Source organism: Ranitomeya variabilis, chromosome 2 (genome assembly GCF_051348905.1).
Source record: "Ranitomeya variabilis isolate aRanVar5 chromosome 2, aRanVar5.hap1, whole genome shotgun sequence".
NCBI classification, from domain to species: Eukaryota; Metazoa; Chordata; class Amphibia; order Anura; family Dendrobatidae; genus Ranitomeya; species Ranitomeya variabilis.
In genome coordinates, this window is record NC_135233.1 from 697,262,764 (window position 1) to 697,285,649 (window position 22,886).

At 45.9% G+C, this 22,886-nt stretch overlaps 1 protein-coding gene across 3 annotated transcripts in view; it reads right to left on the reverse strand.

The window, feature by feature from the left end:
- TRMT11 (tRNA methyltransferase 11) overlaps positions 1-22,886 on the reverse strand; it is a 103,628-nt gene that overhangs the window by 43,994 nt on the left and 36,748 nt on the right. For all 3 annotated transcript variants that reach the window (XM_077289434.1, XM_077289435.1, XM_077289436.1), the window contains 4 exons: positions 19,902-19,982; positions 18,111-18,275; positions 16,330-16,399; positions 12,693-12,824 (listed from right to left, as the gene is read on the reverse strand). In XM_077289434.1, coding sequence (XP_077145549.1) covers positions 12,693-12,824; positions 16,330-16,399; positions 18,111-18,275; positions 19,902-19,982 — 448 coding nt within the window. The remainder of the gene's footprint in view (positions 1-12,692; positions 12,825-16,329; positions 16,400-18,110; positions 18,276-19,901; positions 19,983-22,886) is intronic.

Consider the following 22,886-nt stretch of genomic DNA (forward strand, 5'->3'; position numbering starts at 1 on the left):
CATTGCATGCCCGGCTTATACTCGAGTCAATAAGCTTACCCAGTTTTCCATGGCTAAAGTAGGTGCCTCGGCTTATATTCGAATATATACGGTATCTTAAAAGGTTTTTTTTCCAGTGTCATGTAAGCCTTAAAGGGAATCTGTCAGTAGGATCAACCCTCGTAAACCTACTACATGAGCATGTAGGTCATAGGAAGCTGAATAAAATGAAGCCTTGATATCTGTGATCTGATGTCTTATTCCAGAGATATCCACGTTTTTCTTAATATGTAAATGAGTTGTTAAGATCTATAGGCCGGACACTGATCTACATGAACAACTGTTTCCACATATTATTTTAACTGAAAGGGGGAGTTACCAGCGTGAGACATGAAGCTCAGGAGAGCAGAATGTCAGTCATTATGTCTCACACTGGTAACACCCCTTTGATTTAAAATAAGCTCTGGAGGCAGATTCTCATGGAGATATGTGCCCAGCACATAGATATTAAAAGCTCATTTACATATTCCACAGAGAAACACACATTTTTCTTAAAACATCAGATCACAGATCAAAGTGTCATTTTTCTCAGCTTCCTATGACTTCCAAGCCCATATAGACGGCTTAGGAGAGGTGATCCTACTGACAGATTCCCTTTAATCACAGTATGGCAAATTATTCTTCAGCATTCTATTATAATTAAAGTTTAAATTTCTGGTGATTTTCATGATCTGCTTGCCACTTGACGCTTAAAAAGCCAAAACATACCCATAACTGTAGCCATTGTAGGCAATCAAAAATAGCTAAGCCTAGTAAGCTGAATGTACAGTTATATGAAAACGTTTGGGCACCCCTATTAATCTTAAGCTTAATGTTTTATAAAAATTGTTTTTTTTGCAACAGCTATTTCAGTTTCATATATCTAATAACTGTTGACAAGATTGAGTTGTTTGGTCATACAAAAAGGCGTTATGCATGGCGGCAAAAAAAAACACAGCATTCCAAGAAAAAAACACTTGCTACCCACAGTAAAATTTGGTGGAGGTTCCATCATGCTTTGGGGCTGTGTGGCCAATACCAGCACCGGGAATCTTGTTAAAGTTGAGGGAGGCATGGATTCCTCAGTATGCAGATTCTTGACAATAATGTTCATGAATCAGTGACAAAGTTGAAGTTACGCAGGGGATGGATCTTTCAGCAAGACAATGATCCAAAACACCGCTCCAAATCTACTCAGGCTTTCATGCAGAGGAACAATTACACTGTTCTGGAATGGCCATCCCAGTCCCCAGACCTAAATATCATTGAACATCTGTGGGATCATTTGAAGAGGGCTGTCCATGCTCGGCGACCATCAAACTTAACTGAACTGGAATTGTTTTGTAAAGAGGAATGGTCAAAAATACCTTCATCCAGGATCCAGGAACTCATTAAAAGCTACAGGAAGCGACTAGAGGCTGTTATTTTTGCAAAAGGAGGATCTACTAAATATTAATGTCACTTTTCTGGTGAGGTGCCCATACTTATGCACCTGTCAAATTTTGTTTGAATGCAGATTGCACATTTTCTGTTAGTACAATAAACCTCATTTCAAGGCAGAAACATTACTGTGTCCAACAGTTATTAGATATATGAAACTGAAAAAGATTTTTGTGTACTCACCGTAAAATCCTTTTCTCCGAGCCAATCATTGGGGGACACAAGACCATGGGTGTTATGCTGCTGCCACTAGGAAGACACTAAGTAAACACAGAAAGAAAAGCTCCTCCCCTGCAGTATACATCCTCCTGCTGGCTCTCAGTGAACCAGTTCGGTAACAAAGCAGTAGGAGCTTAATAGTTAACAAGGATGAACTATGTCAAAACCAAGTTAACTTAAAAAAAACAAAGCCAATAGGCTAACAGGGTGGGTGCTGTGGCCCCAAATGATTGGCTCGGAGAAAAGGATTTTACGGTGAGTACACAAAAGTCTCTTTTTCTCCTACGCCTCATTGGGGACACAGGACCATGGGACGTCCTAAAGCGGTCCCTGGGTGGGAAACAATTAACTGCAATTGCTGCTTGTACCCACAAGTTAGACGCAGCACAGCTGCCTGCAAAATTCGTCTGCCGACGGTCGCATCTGCCGAGGCCTGAGAGTGAATATGGTAATGTTTTGTAAAGGTATGCAGGCTGGACCAAGTTGCAGCCTTACAAACTTGGGCTGCTGAAGCCGAAGACACACCCACTGATCGAGTGGAGTGAGCCTTAATCCCTGCTGGGACAGGAAGACCTCTGACTCGGTAGGACTCTGGAATAGCCGAACGGATCGATTTGGCTATTGTCGCCTTGAAGCGGGAAACCCTTTCCTCGGTCCTTCCGGGAGCACGAATAGGGCATCTGACATGCAGAAAGATGCTGTCCGCGAGATGTATCTTCTAAGAGCTCTCACTAAATTCAGTGTGTGAAGGGCCTTCTTGATGCGATGGACTGGTGCCGGACAGAGTGACGGTAAGACAATCTCCTCATTGAGATGAAAAGAGGATACAACTTTCGGTAGAAAAGAGGGGGATGTCCTCAAAACCACTTTATCCTGATGAAAGTTCAGGAACGGAACCTGAGAGGACAGAGCCGACAGCTGGGAGACTCGTCTTATAGAGGTGACCGCAACTAGAGAGGCAACTTTCCATGAAAGGTGAGACAGGGAAACCTCCTGTAGAGGTTCGAAAGGAGCCTGTTGCAAGACTCCGAGGACCAGGTTAAGGTCCCATGGTTCCAACGGCATCCTATAGGGGGGCGCCCGATGGGAGACCCCCTGAATAAACGTCGTGACCTGTAATCTGTTGGCAATCCTGCGTTGGAAGAGAACAGACAGAGCTGAGATCTGCCCCTTGAGAGAAATAAGGGCGAGACCCAAGTCCAAACCCGTTTGTAAGGACTCGAGAATGGAAGGGATGGAAAAATGGTGTAGCGACCGAGAACGTCCTCGGTCGCTACACCATGAAAAGAAAGCCTTCCAAGTGCGATGATAGATACGCATAGACGTAGGCTTTCTAGTGCTGATCATGGTAGCTATGACTTCTCGAGAGAAACCTGCCTGGGTTACGACCCAGGACTCAATGGCCATGCCGTCAAACACAGGGCCTCTGAGTTCTGGTGGTAAAAGGGGCCTTGAGACAGCTGATCTGCGCGAATCGGTAATCGCCAGGGAACGTCGGCAACTAGTTGAACTAGTTCCACGTGCCACGCCTGGCGCGGGCAATCTGGCGCAATCAGAATTACCGGTACCCTCTCCGCTCTGATTTTCTTGATGACTCTCGTCAGGAGAGGAAGCGGGGGAAATATGTACGGAAGCCGAAAATGATGCCACGGGAGTACAAGAGCATCTGCCCCGATGGCTGCCGGATCGTGGGACCGAGCCATGAAGTCGGGAACCTTGGAATTCAGCTGTGAGACCATCAGATTCACGTCCGGGGTTCCCCAATGACAGCAGATCTGGTGGAAGATCTCCGGATGGAGAGACCACTCCCCGGAGTCGAGGCATTGCCGACTGAGGAAGTCTGCCTCCCAATTGTCCACTCCCGGGATGTGAACCGCAGAGATCATGGAGCGGTTTTCCTCGGCCCATCGGAGGATGTGGCCTACCTCTGTCATGGCCGCCCTGCTGTGGGTTCCCCCTTGGCGGTTGATGTATGACACTGCAGTGGCGTTGTCGGACTGAATCCTGATTGGGCGACCTGCTAGGAAGGGATGGAACTGGAGAAGTGCCAGCCTGATCGCCTGGATTTCCAAGATGTTGATTGGAAGGCGTGATTCCTGGGGGGACCAGCGGCCATGAGCAGTGTGATGAAGGAACACCGCTCCCCAGCCTAGAAGACTGGTGTCTGTCGTCACAACCAGCCAGTGTACTGGAAGAAAAGACTTCCCTTGATTCAGGGAGGATTTCAATGTCCACCGCCTGAGAGACTGTCTAACTCACTGGGGAAGGAGGAACCGACGGTCTAGGGAGAACGGGTTCCTGTCCCAAACAGCCAGGGGGGCATGCTGTAGAGGACGGAGGTGTAGTTGGCAAATGGAACCGCCTCCATAGCTGCTACCATCCTGCCGAGGACTCTCATACTGAAGCACAGAGAGTGAGAGTGAGGCTGAGAGAGCTTCTGAGCTTCTCGCTGTAAGACAGATGTTTTCCGGGGGAAGAAGGACCAACCCCCGGGATGAGTCGAGTATAAATTCCTAGAAAGGAAATTCGCTGAGCCGGCACTGGGGAAGATTTTTTTTTTTTTAAGTTTATCTTCCAACCCAGGCGAGAAAGGGTATCTATTGTGATGGCCACGGCTTCCTTGCAGGAGCGGAAAGAGGGGCCTTTGATGAGGATATTGTCTAAATACGGGAGCGCCATCACTCCTCGGGTGTGGAGTATGGCCACGGCAGCCGCCATGACCTTGGTGAATACCCTGGGAGCGGTGGCGAGGCCGAAGGGCAGAGCAACGAATTGGAAGTGATCTTCCTGAACTGCAAAGCGAAGAAACCTTTGGTGAGAAGGTAAAATAGGAATGTGGAGGTATGCGTCCTGGATGTCTATAGACGCCAGGAACTCGCCTTTTTCCATGGAGGCGATGACAGAACGAAGCGATTCCATCGGGAACCGTCGTACCCTGACGAACCTGTTCAGCAGTTTTAGGTCCAGTATGGGCCGTACTGTACCGTCCTTCTTTGGAACAATGAAGAGGTTTGAACAAAAACCTTGAAACCTTTCGCTTTGAGGGACCGGAATAATAACTCCGTCTTTTCTCAGAGAGCTTATAGCTTTGAAGAACTCTGATGCCTTTGGAGATAAGAGATCTATCTTGTATCCGGAGGACACTAGATCGCAGACCCACTCGTCGTGAACGACCGAGAGCCACGCGGCACTGAAGGAAAGCAGGCGGCTTTGAGGGTGTCCCCTGGATACCGCAGAGAGTCATTGTGTGGAAGGTCTGCCCATTCTGGCGCCTCTGGATCCCGGCTGCCTTGGCCAGCCTCTCCATGAAGGGGAAGGCTTAAAAGAGGCCTGTGAACCTCTGTCTCCACGTTGTGCCCGGCCCGGAACCAGGAGATGTGGAAGTAGAGGACCAGCTTGAGTTGTAACGTAAAAAAATCGGGACCGAGCCTGTAGTTGCAGGTTCTGAAAGGGCCGAGAGGGTCTCTGTTGTGGAAGAAATTTACTCTTCCCTCCAGTGGCGTCAGAAATTAACTGGTTGAGCTTTTTGCCAAAAAGGCGACCACTCTGATATGGGAGAGAAGTCAATGACTTTATGGAAGTAGAATCCGCAAGCCAGTCCCTGAGCCATAAGGACCTCCGGATGTTGATGGCATTTGCTGCTGCTTGAGAAGCGCAGTCAGCGGCATCCAGGGACGCGGTGACTAAAAAATCTCCAACTCTGGCTATCTGAGTAGCGAGGTCTGCTATCTCAGGGGGAAGATTGGTATCCAGTACTGCTGAAGACAAGACCTCAGCCCAGTGGGTCATAGCCTTAGCCACCCACAAAGCGGCAAAAGATGGAAAGAGTGCGGCCGCTGAGGCTTCAAAGCTGAACACGCCATATTGTCGATCTGACGATCGGTTGGATCTTTAATAGAGGCGCCCTCCGAGGAAGATAAAACAGATTTCGTAGCCAGGCGCGATACCGGAGGATCTACCAGGGGAGATTGTGACCAATCTTTACTTAGATCCTGGGCAAAGGGATATGTGGACTCCATGGGCTTCTGCCCTGTGAATCGCTTATCTGGACGGATCCTGTGAGATTCAACAATTTGCTTAAACTCGGGATGAGTGGCGAACACTCTGTGAGCTCGTTCAGTCCTCTTAAAAGACACCGCGTAATCCATTTTAAAGGTTCCTCCTCAAGTCTCAAAGCCTTAATCACTGACTCAATTAGAGAGTCGAGAGTCTCCTGATCGTGATGAAATTCCTGATCTAGGGACGTATCAGAATCGTCCTCTGAAACAGGTTCTCTACTAGCCCCGATGGAAGGGGAGCGAGAAATGGAGTTCTCAGAACCAGAAAACCGTTGATGGTCTGGGGATATGGCATGAGTCTTTTTCCTGGAAGAGAAAGAACTCCTTGGCAAGGTACGACCCCTGGAGTACGAGGGGTTCTGACCATCTGAAGCGTCGTCCGTATTAGTGCCCTGGTTAGAGAAGGGTCTCGGAACGAGTCTAATGCTTTTGCCAGGGATGCCATAAACCGGGAAAGGGAGGTAGCCCACTCAGGGGGAATGGGCTCACTGGGTTCAGTATCATCAACAGGTGGTTCCTGAGCCGTCACCGGTTCACAAGCTGTGCACAATGCAGTATTGTGACCCCGGGGTAATGATACCTTACAAGAGGTACATGCAGCGAAAAATACAGTGTGGGTTTTCCCAGACTTTTTGTGAGGCTTTGGTTGAGACATAGTAAAGCCTGGAGGAAAGCGCTTACTAGCAGGGGAAGGGTTAAGCTATGTTTCTGGAGCTTACCCATGGTCCTGTGTCTTGAGTCCCCAGGGGAGGTCCGCAGTGTGATGCCACGGGAGTTATGCACAGGAATCGCTAATCCTGAAGGCTGTGATTGAAAAGGATGGAGCAGCGCTGCAGCATCAGGGCTGTGGGTTTACCAAGATGGCCGCCGAGATCAGGAAGTGAGAGTGTCTCTCAGGGAACGAGAAGCGACAGAAAGAGTGGGCGGCGGTAACTGCCGGTGGGCGTGGCCAAAACTCCGGCCTGTATGAAAGGGAAAAGCCGGGGGCTAAATTTTAAACCTGCGGTTGCGGCCAGGCAGCGCCGCGACCGCTATTAGAGACATTCTTAAGCCACACTATCTGAAGGAATTGCCGCACTGCAGACCACCCACGGACCCGGGCTTTAACCCCTTCATGACCCAGCCTATTTTGACCTTAATGACCTGGCCATTTTTTGCAATTCTGACCAGTGTCCCTTTATGAGGTAATAACTCAGGAACGCTTCAACGGATCCTAGCGGTTTTGAGATTGTTTTTTCGTGACATATTGGGCTTCATGTTAGTGGTAAATTTAGGTCGATAATTTCTGTGTTTATTTGTGAAAAAAACGGAAATTTGGCGAAAATTTTGAAAATTTCGCAATTTTCACATTTTGAATTTTTATTCTGTTAAACCAGAGAGTTGTGTGACAAAAAATAGTTAATAAATAACATTTCCCACATGTCTACTTTACATCAGCACAATTTTGGAAACAAAATTTTTTTTTGCTAGGAAGTTATAAGGGTTAAAATTTGACCAGTGATTTCTCATTTTTACAACAAAATTTACAAAACCATTTTTTTTAGGGACCACCTCACATTTGAAGTCAGTTTGAGGGTTCTATATGGCAGAAAATACCCAAAAGTGACACCATTCTAAAAAATGCACCCCTCAAGGTGCTCAAAACCATATTCAAGAAGTTTAACCCTTCAGGTGTTTCACAGCAGCAGAAGCAACATGGAAGGAAAAAATGAACATTTAACTTTTTAGTCACAAAAATGATCTTTAAGCAACAATTTTTTATTTTCCCAACAGTAAAAGGAGAAACTGGACCAAGAACGTTGTTGTCCAATTTGTCCTGAGTACGCTGATACCTCATATGTGGGGGTAAACCACTGTTTGTGTGCACGGCAGGGCTCGGAAGGGAAGGAGCACCATTTGACTTTTTGAATGAAAAATTATCTCCATCGTTAGCGGACACCATGTCGCGTTTTGAGAGCCCCTGTGTGCCTAAACATTGGAGCTCCACCACAAGTGACCCCATTTTGGAAACTAGACCCCCCAAGGAACTTATCTAGATGCATAGTGAGCACTTTAAACCCTCAGGTGCTTCACAAATTGATCCGTAAAAATGAAAAAGTACTTTTTTTCACCAAAAATTTTTTAGCCTCATATTTTTCATTTTCACATGGGCAACAGGATAAAATGTATCCTAAAATTTGTTAGGCAATTTCTCCTGAGTACGCCGATACCTCACATGTGGGGGTAAACCACTGTTTGAGCGCACGGCAAGGCTCAGAAGGGAAGGCGCGCCATTTGACTTTTTGAATGGAAAATTAGCTCCAATCGTTAGCGGACACCATGTCGCGTTTGGAGAGCCCCTGTGTGCGTAAACATTGGAGCTCCCCCACAAGTGACTCCATTTTGGAAACTAGACCGCCCAAGGAACTAATCTAGATGTGTGGTGAGCACTTTGAACCCCCAAGTGCTTCACAGAAGTTTATAACGCAGAGCCATGAAAATAAAAAATAATTTTTATTTTCTCAAAAATGATTTTTTAGCCCGCAATTTTTTATTTTCCCAAGGGTAACAGGAGAAATTTGACCCCAAAAGTTGTTGTCCAGTTTCTCCTGAGTACGCTGATACCCCATATGTGGGGGTAAACCACTGTTTGGGCACACGTCGGGGTTCGGAAGGGAAGTAGTGACATTTTAAAATGCAGACTTTGATGGAATGCTCTGCGGGCGTCACGTTGCGTTTGCAGAGCCCCTGATGTGCCTAAACAGTAGAAACCCCCCACAAGTGACCCCATTTTGGAAACTAGACCCCCAAAGGAACTTATCTAGATGTGTGGTGAGCACTTTGAACCCCCATGTGCTTCACAAAAGTTTATAACGCAGAGCTGTGAAAATAAAAAATAATTTTTCTTTCCTCAAAAATGATTTTTTAGCCCGCAATTTTTTATTTTCCCAAGGGTAACAGGAGAAATTTGACCCCAAAAGTTGTTGTCCAGTTTCTCCTGAGTACGCTGGTACCCCATATGTGGGGGTAAACCACTGTTTGGGCACACGTTGGGACTCGGAAGGGAGAGAGCAAGATTTGACTTTTTCAACGCAAGATTGGCTGGAATTAATGGTGGCGCCATGTCGCGTTTGGAGACTCCCTGATGTGCCTAAACAGTGGAAACCCCTCAATTCTAACTCCACTATCCCCAACACACCCCTAACCCTAATCCCAACCCTAACCACAACCCTAACCCCAACACACCCCTAACCCTAGTCTTAACCCTAATTCCAACCCTAACCCTAAGGCTATGTGCATACGTTGCGAATTTGTGTGCAGATTTTTCGCACCGTTTTTGAAAAATCTGCAGGTAAAACGCACTGCGCTTTACTGCGGATTTCCAGTGTTTTTTGTGTGGATTTCACCTGCGGATTCCTATTATGGAGCAGGTGTAAAACGCTGCGGAATCCGCACAAATTGACATGCTGTGGAAAATACAACGCAGCGTTTCCGCGCTGTATTTTCCGCACCATGGGCACAGCAGATTTGGTTTTCCATAGGTTTACGTGGTACTGTAAACGTAATGGAAAACTGCTACGAATCCGCAGCGACCAATCCGCTGCGGATCCGCAGCTAAATCCGCACCGTGTGCACACAGCCTAATTCTAACCCTAATTCCAACCCTAGCCCTAATTGTAACCCTAACCCTAATTCTAACCCTAACCCTAAGTGCAACCTTAGCCCTAAGTGCAACCCTAGCCCTAAGTGCAACCCTAGCCCTAAGTGCAACCCTAGCCCTAAGTGCAACCCTAGCCCTAAGTGCAACCCTAGCCCTAAGTGCAACCCTAGCCCTAAGTGCAACCCTAGCCCTAAGTGCAACCCTAGCCCTAAGTGCAACCCTAGCCCTAAGTGCAACCCTAGCCCTAAGTGCAACCCTAGCCCTAAGTGCAACCCTAGCCCTAAGTGCAACCCTAGCCCTAAGTGCAACCCTAGCCCTAAGTGCAACCCTAGCCCTAAGTGCAACCCTAGCCCTAAGTGCAACCCTAAGTGCAACCCTAACTGCAACCCTAACCCTAAGTGCAACCCTAACCCTAAGTGCAACCCTAACCCTACCCCTACCCCTAATGGAAAAACAAAAATAAATATAATTTCTGTATTTTATTATTGTTCCTACCTATGGGGGTGATAAAGGGGGGGGGTTATTTACTATTTTTTTTATTTTGATCGCTGTGATAGAACCTATCACAGCGATCAAAATGTACCTGGAAAGAATCTGCCGGCCGGCAGATTCGGCGGGCGCACTGCGCATGCGCCCCCCATTGTGGAAGATGGCGGCGCCCATGGAGAAGACCGAGGACACCGGGAGGGACATCGGAGCTCGTTAAGTATGGGGGGTGCGATCGGAGCACAGGGGGGGGATCGGAGCACGGGGGGAGCAGACAGCAGGACGGGTGAGCGGACAGGAGGACGGAGGGGAGCATGGGACATGACAGGACGGAGAGGAGGAGATCGGTGGCGGTGAGGGGGCAAATCGGGGTCTCCAGCCATGGCAGATGCTATTGCAGCATCGGCCATGGCTGGATTGTAATATTTCACCAATTTTCATAGGTGAAATATTACAGACTGCTCTGATTGGCTGTTGAAAGTGAAACAGCCAATCAGAGCGATCGTAGCCACGGGGGGGCGAAGCCACCCCCCCTGGGCTGAAGTACCACTCCCCCTGTCCCTGCAGATCGGGTGAAATTGGAGTTAACCCTTTCACTCGATCTGCAGGGACCCGATCATTCTGTGACACAGCATATGCGCCACAGGTCGGATTGGCACCGACTTTCATGACGCATACGCTGTGTCACAGGTCGAGAAGGGGTTAAGGTGCGGACCTCCCATACCCCGGGGACGACCAGGACCCCTGTTATGATCCTAGTGGCTGAGGATCACAAAACGGACTAGCTAAGTTAATGAACATAGACACGAGCTCTAGGGAGGTGGTAACTGAACTGACCGCAAACCTGATACTAACCAATACACTAAAGGTAGCTGGTGAACGTGCCTAAAATCCTGGACGTCTCGACGCAGCCTGAGAAACTATCTACTCCTGGAGGGAAAGTAAGACCTCACTTGCCTCAAGAGAAATCACCCCAAAGATATAGGAAGCCCCCAACAAATAATAACGGTGAGGTAAGGGGAAAACACAAACGTAGAAATGAAAACAGATTCAGCAAATGAGGCCCGCTAATACTAGATAGCAGAAGACAGATAGTGAACTGTGCGGTCAGTAAAAAACCCTATGCAAAATATCCACGCTGAGAATACAAGAACCCCCACACCAACTAACGGTGTGAGGGGAGAAACTCAGCCCCCTAGAGCTACCAGCAAGCAAGGAAATCACATATTAGCAAGCTGGGCAAGAAAACAAAAATAAACCAAGAAACATATGACCACTGATGGTCAAAAAATGAATCAAGCAAAACTTAGCTTCTCTTGAAGAGACTGATAACGAAGGACTGCAGGAGAGCTCCAAAATAGCACTGAAGACATTGACAGCAGGCAACAACTGAGAGTCCAGGTGAACTAAATAGGAAACCAGCTAACAGATAACGAGACAGCTGATCAGCCTCAGACCTGCAGAATGACACAAAGAACCACCAGAGGGAGCCCAAAGACAGCACTACACAGTACCAGTTGTGACCACAAGAGGGAGCCCAAAAACAGAGTTCACAACAGACCCCCCAAGCACCTCGGCCCCGCAGTGTACACACGGTAGATGCGGTGGGCCGAGGTGGGCTCAATCCACCATCGCCATAGTCAGCGAGGGGGTGGAGAGCTTCTGCCGCCATGCGTCATCCGCTATATCAGTGGTGATGCAGAGGGGGCTGCACGGACGCCATTCATAATATGTCCGGCTATGCACCTGGCTCCAGGAGAGGTAGATGGTGGGCTACTCCATGTGGTCGCCTGCTATGGAGGGGGGGGGGGGATCGGAACGCGAAGGAACCGTCGCCCGCAAGATGAGCTCAGGGCTGGCATCCAACGTTGCAGGAAAGGATACGGGAGGGACGCTCCACGTACTTGCCTGTTGATGGTTCGGGGGAGATCGGAGCCTAGAAAGGATCCGTCGCCCCCATTCGCTCCGTTAAAGGAAAAAATAGAACAAAAAATCAAAAATTAAAATAAAAACGGTGGGGTCTGAAACAGACCCAAGTGCCTCCTACAGACACTAAGCAAGAACTGGCTCACTGAGAGCCAGCAGGAGGGCGTATACTGCAAGGGAGGAGCTATTCTTTCTGTGTTTACTTAGTGTCCTCCTAGTGGCAGCAGCATAACACCCATGGTCCTGTGTCCCCCAATGAGGCGTAGGAGAAATAGCTGTTGCAAAAAAAAAAAACAATTTTTATAAAACATTAAGCTTAAGATTAATAGGGGTGCCCAAACTTTTTCATATAACTGTATTAGTATCACAAATGTATCTTTATATTAATGTCAATAAATATTCATGACCTATGCTTAGGATAGGTCATCAAGATCGGATTGGCGGGGGTCTGATACCTGGCACCTCCGCCGATCAGCTGCTGCCGAATGTAATCATTGAACTAAGCTGAACAGTACAGCTCTGTTTAATATGTAGGAGAACTGAACATCAGCTCCTATTCTGTTGACAGCTGATCATTGGAACTGTTGGGCATTCGTCACTACTTATCTGATATGGATGCCCTATCCTTCTTTAGGTAAAATAAAGTCCAGGCTGTTTAGCTCACAGAGGATTGCTTAGACTGGATGCAAGACTATGTCCATCTACTAATAGCAGGAAGCCATCATCAAAGTGTTGAACACCTGAAATAAATACTATAAAATATGAATGCCAGATCTGGAAGCAAGTAATAACCAAATGCTTAGTCTGTGAAAAATATTCTACAAGCAAGTATACGATCAGTAAGTTACATCAGTAAGCATGTAAATTAATCAGCCAAAATAACAATATTAAACAAAAAAACTTACTCTGGCCTGTACACTGGGAGCCAATAGACCAGTCTCCCTCCTACAACTAGGAACTCTGCTGCAAAGTTCAACAAGTCCAAAAAGATGTCGCTTAAGTGATATGTTAGCTGGACGGGAACATGATTTTCTGGACTGAAAGGAAAAAAAAAAATATATTAGACCAAGCATATTCCTATCCAAAGTACCATACTACAATAAGTCCAAAACATCTAATGGGGAGCAAGTTTAAGTCCTGCTTATTACAGGCCCGTAATCTGGAAATATCTGGAAGCCGAAATGATGCCCTTCACTTTACACTGGTCACCACATAAACTCACATTGATAAAACATTAAGGAACTTTTCTTTGTTTTATTGCTTTCCCTGAAAGTGGAGTGGCAACTAATATGGTCTCCATTACAATGTCCCAAAAAGCTTTCACACTCTCCTGGTGAGCACGCCTGCTTACGCAGGTACAGTGTCGGAGATAGATCAATTCAGACCTAGACACGCTTGGGTAATTGTGGGGGGCAGGCAAGTCTATAAAAGCTGAGTGAGAAAGCCTGAAAGAGTCCGTATCTACTCTCCCTCTAATCTCCAAATGGCTGTCGTATACCGACCACCGGGCTCAGCCACTGCCTTCATCGAGCAATTCTCCACCTGGCTTCTTCACTTTCTCTCTGCTGACATCCCCACCATCATAATGGGTGACTTTAATATCCGTACTGACACCCGCCAGCCAGCAGCTTCCAAGCTCCTGGCCCTTACTTCATCCTTTGGACTTACTCAGTGGTCCTCCACAGCCACCCACGCAGACGGACATACACTAGACCTCATCTTCACCCTCCTCGGTTCTTTATCTAATCTCACAACCTCTCCTTCCCCCATCTGACCACCATCTACTCACCTTCTCATTCTTGTCCTCCTCACCCCCCACCCATGTCCAGCCTCTACCACATCCTCGCAGAAACCTTGCACACCTTGACATTCACAGACTCTCAGACTCTCTTCTACCCGTCCTCCATTATCTTCACTCCACGACACAGACAGCGCCACCGCTTTCTATAACTCCACCCTCATATCAGCCATGGACTCAGTCGCCCCTCTCATGCATGAAAAAGTGCGACAAATCAACAAGCATCCCTGGCATAACAATCTCACCAAAAAACTCTGACTAGCAGATTTGGAAGAAAACACGCCTGCCAGATGAATTCACTGCATTCAAACAAGCTACACTTGCCTTCAAACTAGCCCTCACTTCTGCTAAAAGGACCTATTTCACAAACATTGCATCTTCATCATCCTACAGCACGAAACAACTGTTCAGCACATTTAACTCTCTCCTCCGCCCACCACTGCCACCTCTAACTCCCCTCATCTCTTCCGAGGACTTTGCCACCTACTTCAAAAACAAGATCGACCTAACAAGGCAAACCTTTATTGTTCCACCAGCCCAACCACTCCATATACCAGACCTCTGCCCTTCCCTAATAACCTCCCTCTCCAACATCACTGAAGGAGAACTTACTCGCCTCCTTTCCAAATAACACCTCACCACCTGTGCACTTGACCCCATCCCTTCCCAACTGCTCCCCAACCTCACTAACATGCTCATTCCAGCCCTAACACATCTCTTCAACCTATCGCTATCTTCTGGTACCTACCCCTCTGCCTTCAAACATGCCACCATCACACCCATCTTCAAAAAACTAACCTTGACCCAACTGCTATGCCCAGGTATCGCCTGGGTATATCACTGCTCCCGTTTGCTTCAAAACTCCTTGAGCAGCATGTCCATGCTCAACTTTCCTCCCACATCTCATCTAACTCTCTCCTTGACAACCTCCAATCTGGCTTCCGCCCCCATCACTCCACCAAAACTACTCTGACCAAAATTACTAATGACTTACTCAAAGCTAACAGATAGTTCTCCATCCTCCTCCTTCTCGACCTGTCCTCTGCTTTCGACACAGTCGACCACTGCCTACTGCTACAGATTCTTTCTTCCCTTGGCATCAAAGGGGTTGCCCTGTCCTGAATTACCTCATACCTTTCCGACCGCACATTTAGCGTTCCCACTACCACACTACCTCCTCACCCCGCCCGCTCTCTGATGGAGTCCCTCAAGGCTCTGTCCTAGGGCCCCTACTTTTTTTCCATGTATACCAGTGTTTCTCAATTCTAGTCCTCAAGACCCACCAACTGGTCAAGTTTTCAGGATATTAGCATTGCACACGTGATAATTTCATCACCTGCTCAAGCATAAATTCCATCACCTGTGCAATACTAAGGAAATCCTGAAAACATGACCTGTTGGTGGGTCTTGAGGACTGGAGTTGAGAAACACTGATCTATACCCTTGGCCTAGGACAACTCAAAGTCCCATGGCTTCCAGTACCACCTGTATGCGGACGACACTCAGATCTACCTCTCTGGCCCAGATGTCACCTCTTCAGCCATATCCTCCTCCTTCAACTCTCGCTTCCGAAAACTCAATGTAGACAAAACCGAACTCATCATCTTTCCCCCATCTCGCGTATCTCCCCTACCTGATCTATCTATTATGGTAAACGGCATCATGCTCTCTCCCGCACCTGAAATCCGCTGCCTCGGGGTAACTCTCAACTCTGCCCTGTCCTTCAAACTGCATGTCCAAACTCTTGCCACCTCCAACTCAAAAATATTGCCATAATCCATCCCTTCCTCAGCCCACAATCTATTAAAACTCTTGTGCATGCCCTCATCATCTCCCGCCTTAATTTCTGCAACACCCTCCTCTGTGGCCTCCCTGCTAACTCTCTTGCACCACTCCAGTCTGTACTCAACTCTGCTGCCCGGCTAATCCACCTCTCTCCTCCACTATTTGTCCCCTCTGCAAATCCCTCCACTGGCTCCCAATTCCCTAACGAATCCAGTTCAAACTACTAACACTGACCTACAAAGCCATCCATAACCTGTCCCCTCCCTATATTTTTGAACTAATCTCCCAATATCTTCCCTCACAAAATCTTCGATCCTCCCAAGACCTCCTATTCTCCTCCACACTTATTCGTTCCTCACACAACCGCGTCCAAGATTTCTCCCGAATATCCCCCATCCTCTGGAATTCCACGCCTCAACACGTCCGATTATCCACCACCCTCGGATCCTTCAGACGTAACCTAAAATCCAATCTCTTCAGGAAAGCCTACAGCCTGCAATAACCATTCTGCCGCCTCACCAACCACCCGAGTTGCTGCCTCACCAACGACCAGAGCTGCCGCACCCCCGATCTTCTGCCTCTTCCCCATTATCTCGTAGAATGTAAGTCCGCAAGATAGACAGGGTCCTCTCCCCTCTGTACCAGTCTGTCATTGTAAATATGTTTACTGTAAACGATATCTATAACTCTGTACGTAACCCCTTTCTCATGTACAGCACCATGGAATTAATGGTACTATATAATTAAATAATAATAATAAATGTCATTTTTAGGATTTTGGCTGATGTAGAGCTCTCTGGGGCACACAACCCTTAGAATCCTATAGCACCCTACTGAGTTATAAACGCACACATCCATTTTTAAGACACTTGTTTCTCTTCCCTACATCACACACTATAATTGTCCACCACACTAACACAGTAAGTGACCACAGACAGGTATACTAAGGGGAAACTCACAATTGGTCTGTCTTTAGGATTTCTTTCTGTGAGCCGGTCTTCCTAGTTGACTCCCGAATGCCATAAGGGGCTGAAGATGGAAAATGGATTAGGGTCACACACAGAGCCAATAATACGGAAACCGCTCATTTGCAAAACCTTGATTTCTGGCGAAACCTGTCTCTTTGATTTCCTTTTCTTCCATTATTGGAATGCATGTAATGCTTTTGATTTTGTGTGAGCATGTGAAGCCTAAGTCATGGATGTGCCAAAATACAGCCTCCTCCCAGACCAGAAGTCTGATATCAAACACAGCTCCAGCTGCTATGCAGACTTATCTCTATTATATCTCCCACTTGCACCATTTAATATGTGATTCCATCAAAAAAATACATCAGACACTAAAAACAAAGTTTGGCCCATAGACGGTGTGCAGGAAACGTATCTGGACAGCTGGAGTGGAACACAGTGTTGGATGCTTCTCTTCTACGGTCAGCCAAGACATCAGCCCCAACACACTATGGTAAAAGACTGAGGGATGAGCAACCACCATAATAATCGTGGCCATACAAGCTAGATTAATGATCGCCAAATATTCCAATTTTCAATATTTAATGTATTTGGCGTGTCCTGATTTTCCCGCACACTAAGAGTCAGGGAGAAGAAGAAGCAGATCTGCTGGATTTCATTGTGCTTGATCCTTTGTTCTCTGGGTGAGACATGATGCTGCTAGAAGGGCCTGGTAAGTCTACGTTCACATTAGCGTTCGGTGCCGCAGCGTTGCCGCATGTGTCATGCGTCCCTATATTTAACATGGGGGCGCATGGACATGCGTTGTGCTGCGTTTTGCGACGCATGGCCGCAAGCGTTGGGCGCAGAGAACGCAACAAGTTGCATTTTTTTGCGTCCAACTTTCGGCCAAAAAGGACGCATGCGTCGCAAAACGCAGTGTTTTAGTGTGCGTTTTGTTGCGGTTTTGTTTGCGTTGTGCGTTGCGTCGCCGACGCTGCGGCGCACAACGCAAATGTGAACGTAGCCTTAGAGCTCATTCGCTTTTTATCATTGCTCAGGGATAATAATTCTTTAAATTTAGCAAACAGGCTACTTAATATTTTAAGTGCTGATGTACCCATGTACTTTTTCCTTAAAGAGGACCTGTCTGCAGGATTTTGGACTCTTTAATAGTGATGACTGAACGTCCATGTTATCCGAGCATGCTCGGGTGCTAACAGAGTGACTTCGGCGTGCTCGGATAATACGTTCGAGTCTGCGCACCTTCATGTCTCGCAGTGTTCGACAGGCGCAATACATGCAGGGATTGCCTAACAAACAGTGACAGCAGTCCCAGTCCCTCGATGACGATTTTTTTGAGAATACCCAGTGCATGGTGGGAGACTAAAACATCTAAAGAAAAAAAAAAAACAACACAGACTGGAAGGGAAAGCAGAGAAGGAATGGTAGGGAATTTTTAAGATTAGAACAGTGGTTGGATTAAGGAATTAAAAAGTTAGACATATAAGCCCCAATTCATGAGAAAATCACGGGTCTTAAAGAAGCCATGGAATGAAATTCACTGCTACTTTCAGACAACCCCTTTAAGAGTCCTGGTACAGGTCTTCATGAAATCATCTGTATGTTATTATATGCAACTTCATTGATTTTCTAGATCATCACCCAAAATAAAAAATGTAGAGAATTTTCCATTCAAGAGCAAAAACCAAAGGGATGTGGAGACATGTGAATGGCCAGCCTGCACAGCCACCAATTCCACCACAATATCTGTCCTTATCTTGGTAACTTACGGTCTGTAATGATGGCATCAAACAATGGCCCTTTTCTCCAGATGGGTTTGGATGCATCCGACACAAGAACATCGAGGTAGTGCTTCTCTAACCCGTACTGGCGTAAGTTGGCCCTTATATTTTCATCGGGCCCTCTCCACTTCTGATTCCTTCTTGTTGCTTTACCTGCAAGATGGTAAGATAGTGATCGTCTAAAACACACATTGTAAAAAGTTGAGCTCCATTTCAAGTATCAATGGCTATATCATCAACAAATGTGAAATATAGCATCTTTGTAACGTACTTTACCTACTGTGATTTTTTTATTTGCACATTACTTAAAAGGGATCTGTCATAGGATTTTTGCCACAATCTGAGAGCAGCATAATGTAGAGGCTGAGACCCTGATCCCAGTGATGTGTCACTTACTGGGCTGCTTAGAGCAATTTTTTTAAAATCACAATTATATTAGAAGGAGGTCATCACTAGAGGACTAGTAAACCTGCTGCCATGTAGTCTAACCACTGACTGGAAGCTTTCTGCCTATGCAGAGTGTACACAGAAAGCTGCCAATAAGTGGGGTTATACACAGCTCAACACTGAGAGACCTGTTAGGTCTGCAGCAGCGAAATCAGTGATTTTATTAAAGCTACCATATGCAGACCAGTAAGTGATAGGGTATTCGCCCCTACACTATGTTGCTCTCAGATGGGGTAGCAAAAACAGGGCTTTAATACTATGAGTCAAAATAGATCTTCCGCCATCTAGAAACCATCAGACCAGTTAATTTTGGCGGATTCTAATGTGACTTTTATACCAATGCCAAGAAATGATAACTACCTGTTTTTAGTAACACACAAAGGAATCAACTGTCTTCTAGCCAAATGGGTAGATAATGCTTTTAAGCAGTAAACTAAGCATTAGTAGTTGCCTTGCCACTACTCCAGCCAATCACTAGCTTCAGCACGGCGGGATGGCTCGAGATTGCAAAGGCCAGCGACTAGCTGCAGCGGTCAAGTGTGGTACATAGAAAGTCACCACTACATCCTTGTCAAGGAAGATCTCTAGGGAGCACTACCAGGGGTCCAATTTGTCCTGAACACTGACCACCCTTTAAATACCTGTATCGTGTAGTCTTTGGAAATAACTAAATCTGCAAGTATTATGGTTTCAATGAGGAAAAATCAATAACAGAAGATCAGTACAAGACAGCTTGTTGATGGTTTCCAGATTGGAAGACAAATTTTTTGACATAATTGCGGCAAAGATGAAGATATAGCACAAAGATAGTGAAGGACAGCGCTCCACGTCCCGGAATCACAGCATCAGAGGCAATGTGCTCAGCAGCTCCAGGCCTCCCATGGAACAACCTGCGCTCCAGGACCCGCTGGGCCAAATTAGCTAGGTTCTGTTAATACTAGTCTAGCATGAAACATTCGCCCAGCTCTTCAAAGCCGTAATGTAATAAATGTTTCCAGCAAACAGCTCTGCGGTTCTGGCAATAATTATTGTGCACTCGGACTGAAAATCGCCCAGGATAGAAGTTTCTCCATGCAAACAGTAAGTGATTATTTAACTGTTGGCCCCATAAGGAATCATAAACCCAAGAGTTTCTCCTAGCTTCATATTTGGAGACTATTAAGACCGAGGAGCACAGATTCCTTACAAACGGTTAGACGTGGCAAGTTACGGAAATAATCAGCGCTCACTGCATTCTTCAGAAATACAGCGCGGCGTGACATACAGATATACACGTCCAATGACATCAGCGGAAATATGATGACAAGCATGTAAAATAGAAAGTTTACTCACCCCGTCCATGGACTGTGTTGTAATCAATCTCAGTGCCACACACGTAAGCCCCAAAGTGGGCACATGGTATCAAAAGTCCCCCTGTCGGAGGAATCAGGCCACAGTCATTTACACGCTGGTTTAATCATTAACTTGTCAACAGGGTGCAACCAATAGGTGTAACTGAGCTTATAGAATACCATATTCAACAGTCAACTGCCTGGAGAACATCTATAAATAAAGTAGTCCGCCTTATAAAATAAAAATACTCTAGTCTCGCATGCCGTATGGCCCAGGGCTGTGACACTGGTAAGCCAAACCTCCGACTCCTCAATTTCCCAGACTCCACAGCACTGGTCACTACTGAGCATGTGCATAAAGTGCACCACAGATTCATCTCAGCTAAAAACTTAGATCAGGAACAGAACAGACATTTATAGGACATTTCATAACTTTCCCAAATTATTATGAATAGATTTACAGCTCATTCTGCATTGTACTACTGTACCCAATTCATTATATATTTTAGGACTCCAAATACACAGCCCTGAACTGCCGCCATTTCAGGAATGTTAGCGCCGAGTCTCTCGACATTGTTATATCCTGTAACCCCTAAACGAAGGTGAGTATAAGGCTATGTGCACATGTTCAGGATTTCTTGCAGAAATTTCCTGAGCAAAACAGGACATTTTCTGCAAGAAATCCGCATGTGTTTTTTGCGCGTTTTTACCACTTTTTGGTGCGTTTTTTTGCGGATTTTTCTAGAGGTTCCAAATGCAATAATATAGTGGGAAATCCGCAAAATTAATGAACATGCTGCGTTTTTTACCGCAATGCGTTTTTTTTGCTGAAAAAACGCATCATGTGCACAAAAATTGCGGAATGCATTCTAAATGATGGGATGCATAATGTATGCGTTTTTTTCGCATTTTTATAGCAAAAAATCTGTAACGTGTGCAAACAGCCTAAACTGTTTATTATTTTTAAATAAAAACAGAGTGCTTATTTAATTTCAAATAAAGAACTTTCTTCTGTCTGTGTGTTTATTTACAATACAACAATAGAATTAGTAATGGATAGGAGGCGTCTTATAGACTCTACTAACACAGGACAATAGGTAACATCAACTCCACAACTATTAACCCATTTGCCACCGCCACAGGGCAAGTGGGAAGGAACAGGCAAAGCGCCAGAATTGGCGCATCTAATAGATACACCTTTTCTGGGCGACTGCGGGCTGCTATTTTAGGCTGGAGAGGGCCAGTATCCATGACCCCTTACCAGCCTGAAAATAAGAGCTCCCACCTGTTTGCTTTAGCTAGGCTGGTTGTCAAAAATGGGGAGCACCCCAAGCTGTTTTTTTAAATTATTTATTTAAATAATTAAAAAAAAAAAAAATAGCAGGGACCCCTCTATGCTTGATAACCAGCTTTGCTGACAGATGAGGGTTGCAGCCCGCAGCTGTCAGTTTTGCCTGGTTGGTTATCAAAACTACAGGGGAACCCAAGCCATTTTTTATTTATTTATAGCACAGGCGGCGGCTAATGAATACTCACATCAGCCACTGCCTGCTCCCGCTGTCATTAGCATCAGCAGGCGTAGGCTCATAGGAGTAGTAGTCCCATAAAACGCCATCTGCGACCGGGAGTAAACTTTTCACCTTTGGATACAGCTGCGGGCTAGGAGCGGTAATAATGGCGGTAATAATCTTACCGCTGATCAGAGGCAGCATTTGCCACGCTATCATGCACCTGAACCAAACTTTTAACTATTCAGCCGAATCCGAACATCCAGGGGTTCGCCCATCACTAATGCTGTGTGCTCCTGAACAAAGTGCAACCCCCGGAGGATCATGTGATTCAAGTACAAACTTAGTGCTACAACGCTTGACATATTTCAAGTTGAGAAATAACACTTTTTTTGTTTCTTTTTAATGTAAGTTGATATTTCAACTCCTTAATAATTTAATAGGTTTTGGCTTCCATAATAAAATGGCTATATGGATCGATTGGATCAGAAATTGAGTTTTGTTTATTAAACAATATGGGAGGCTACGTGAAAAACCACATAAAGCGAACTGCAACTTGAAGAGCGCAAAACTGTATAAAAACGTCATAAATATGTGAACCCTATGTAACCCAGTACTGCAACCCGAGATGTATTTCTGCCGACCATCTTTTCCTTATTTAGCTGTCCGTACAGGACGAACGTGACGCAGATTGCTTGTGATGCATATACGTAACCAAACAACCATAACCTTTGTGATGCAATCCAAGACAAATGGTTAATGGGGTTGTCCCACTAAATATATAACCACAGGATAAGTAATGAATAGTTTCTGGGGGTCTGACTGCAGGGTCTCCCAGAGATCAAAGTGGAAAACAGCTCAGAAACAAGGGCACAATATTTCAATACACAAATAGTCAATTTACATACACGACACATTGCGGCACATTTATTACATATGACAAAAAGCAAAACTGTCCGTAACAACCAATCACAGCACAGCTTTCATTTTACCAAAGGTGTTTAAAAAAATAAAAAGCTAACCTATCAGGCCGCAGACCGTTTTGAGGCCTAAATTACTATTATTTCAAATTCTATCCTTCAATTTGACGGTGAAAAAGAAAGTAGAAGCCCACCCATATACACGGTGTAGGTGATTAACACGCAACAACAAAAGTGCTGACTGATAGGTTTCCAAGAACTGGTTATGGAAGGCAATACAACGACATAATGAGCTGATGAGAACAGCACTTGAAAGACTGGCAGGCGAGTTATAAACTTCCCAAGCTTACTCCTTCTTTCAAGCACACAGACCTAGAAGTGTTAATGTGAAGAGGCTGAACGCATCAAAATTAAGTTACCAAAATTACAAGCAACAAGGCTGATATTTTGTTGGCTTAAGAAATACACCTTAGATGATGTAGATATATATTTATTGCTATTTACTTCTTTTTCAACGGGTCTAAGAACAGGTAGGTAGTTGCCACCGACCTGCCTGTT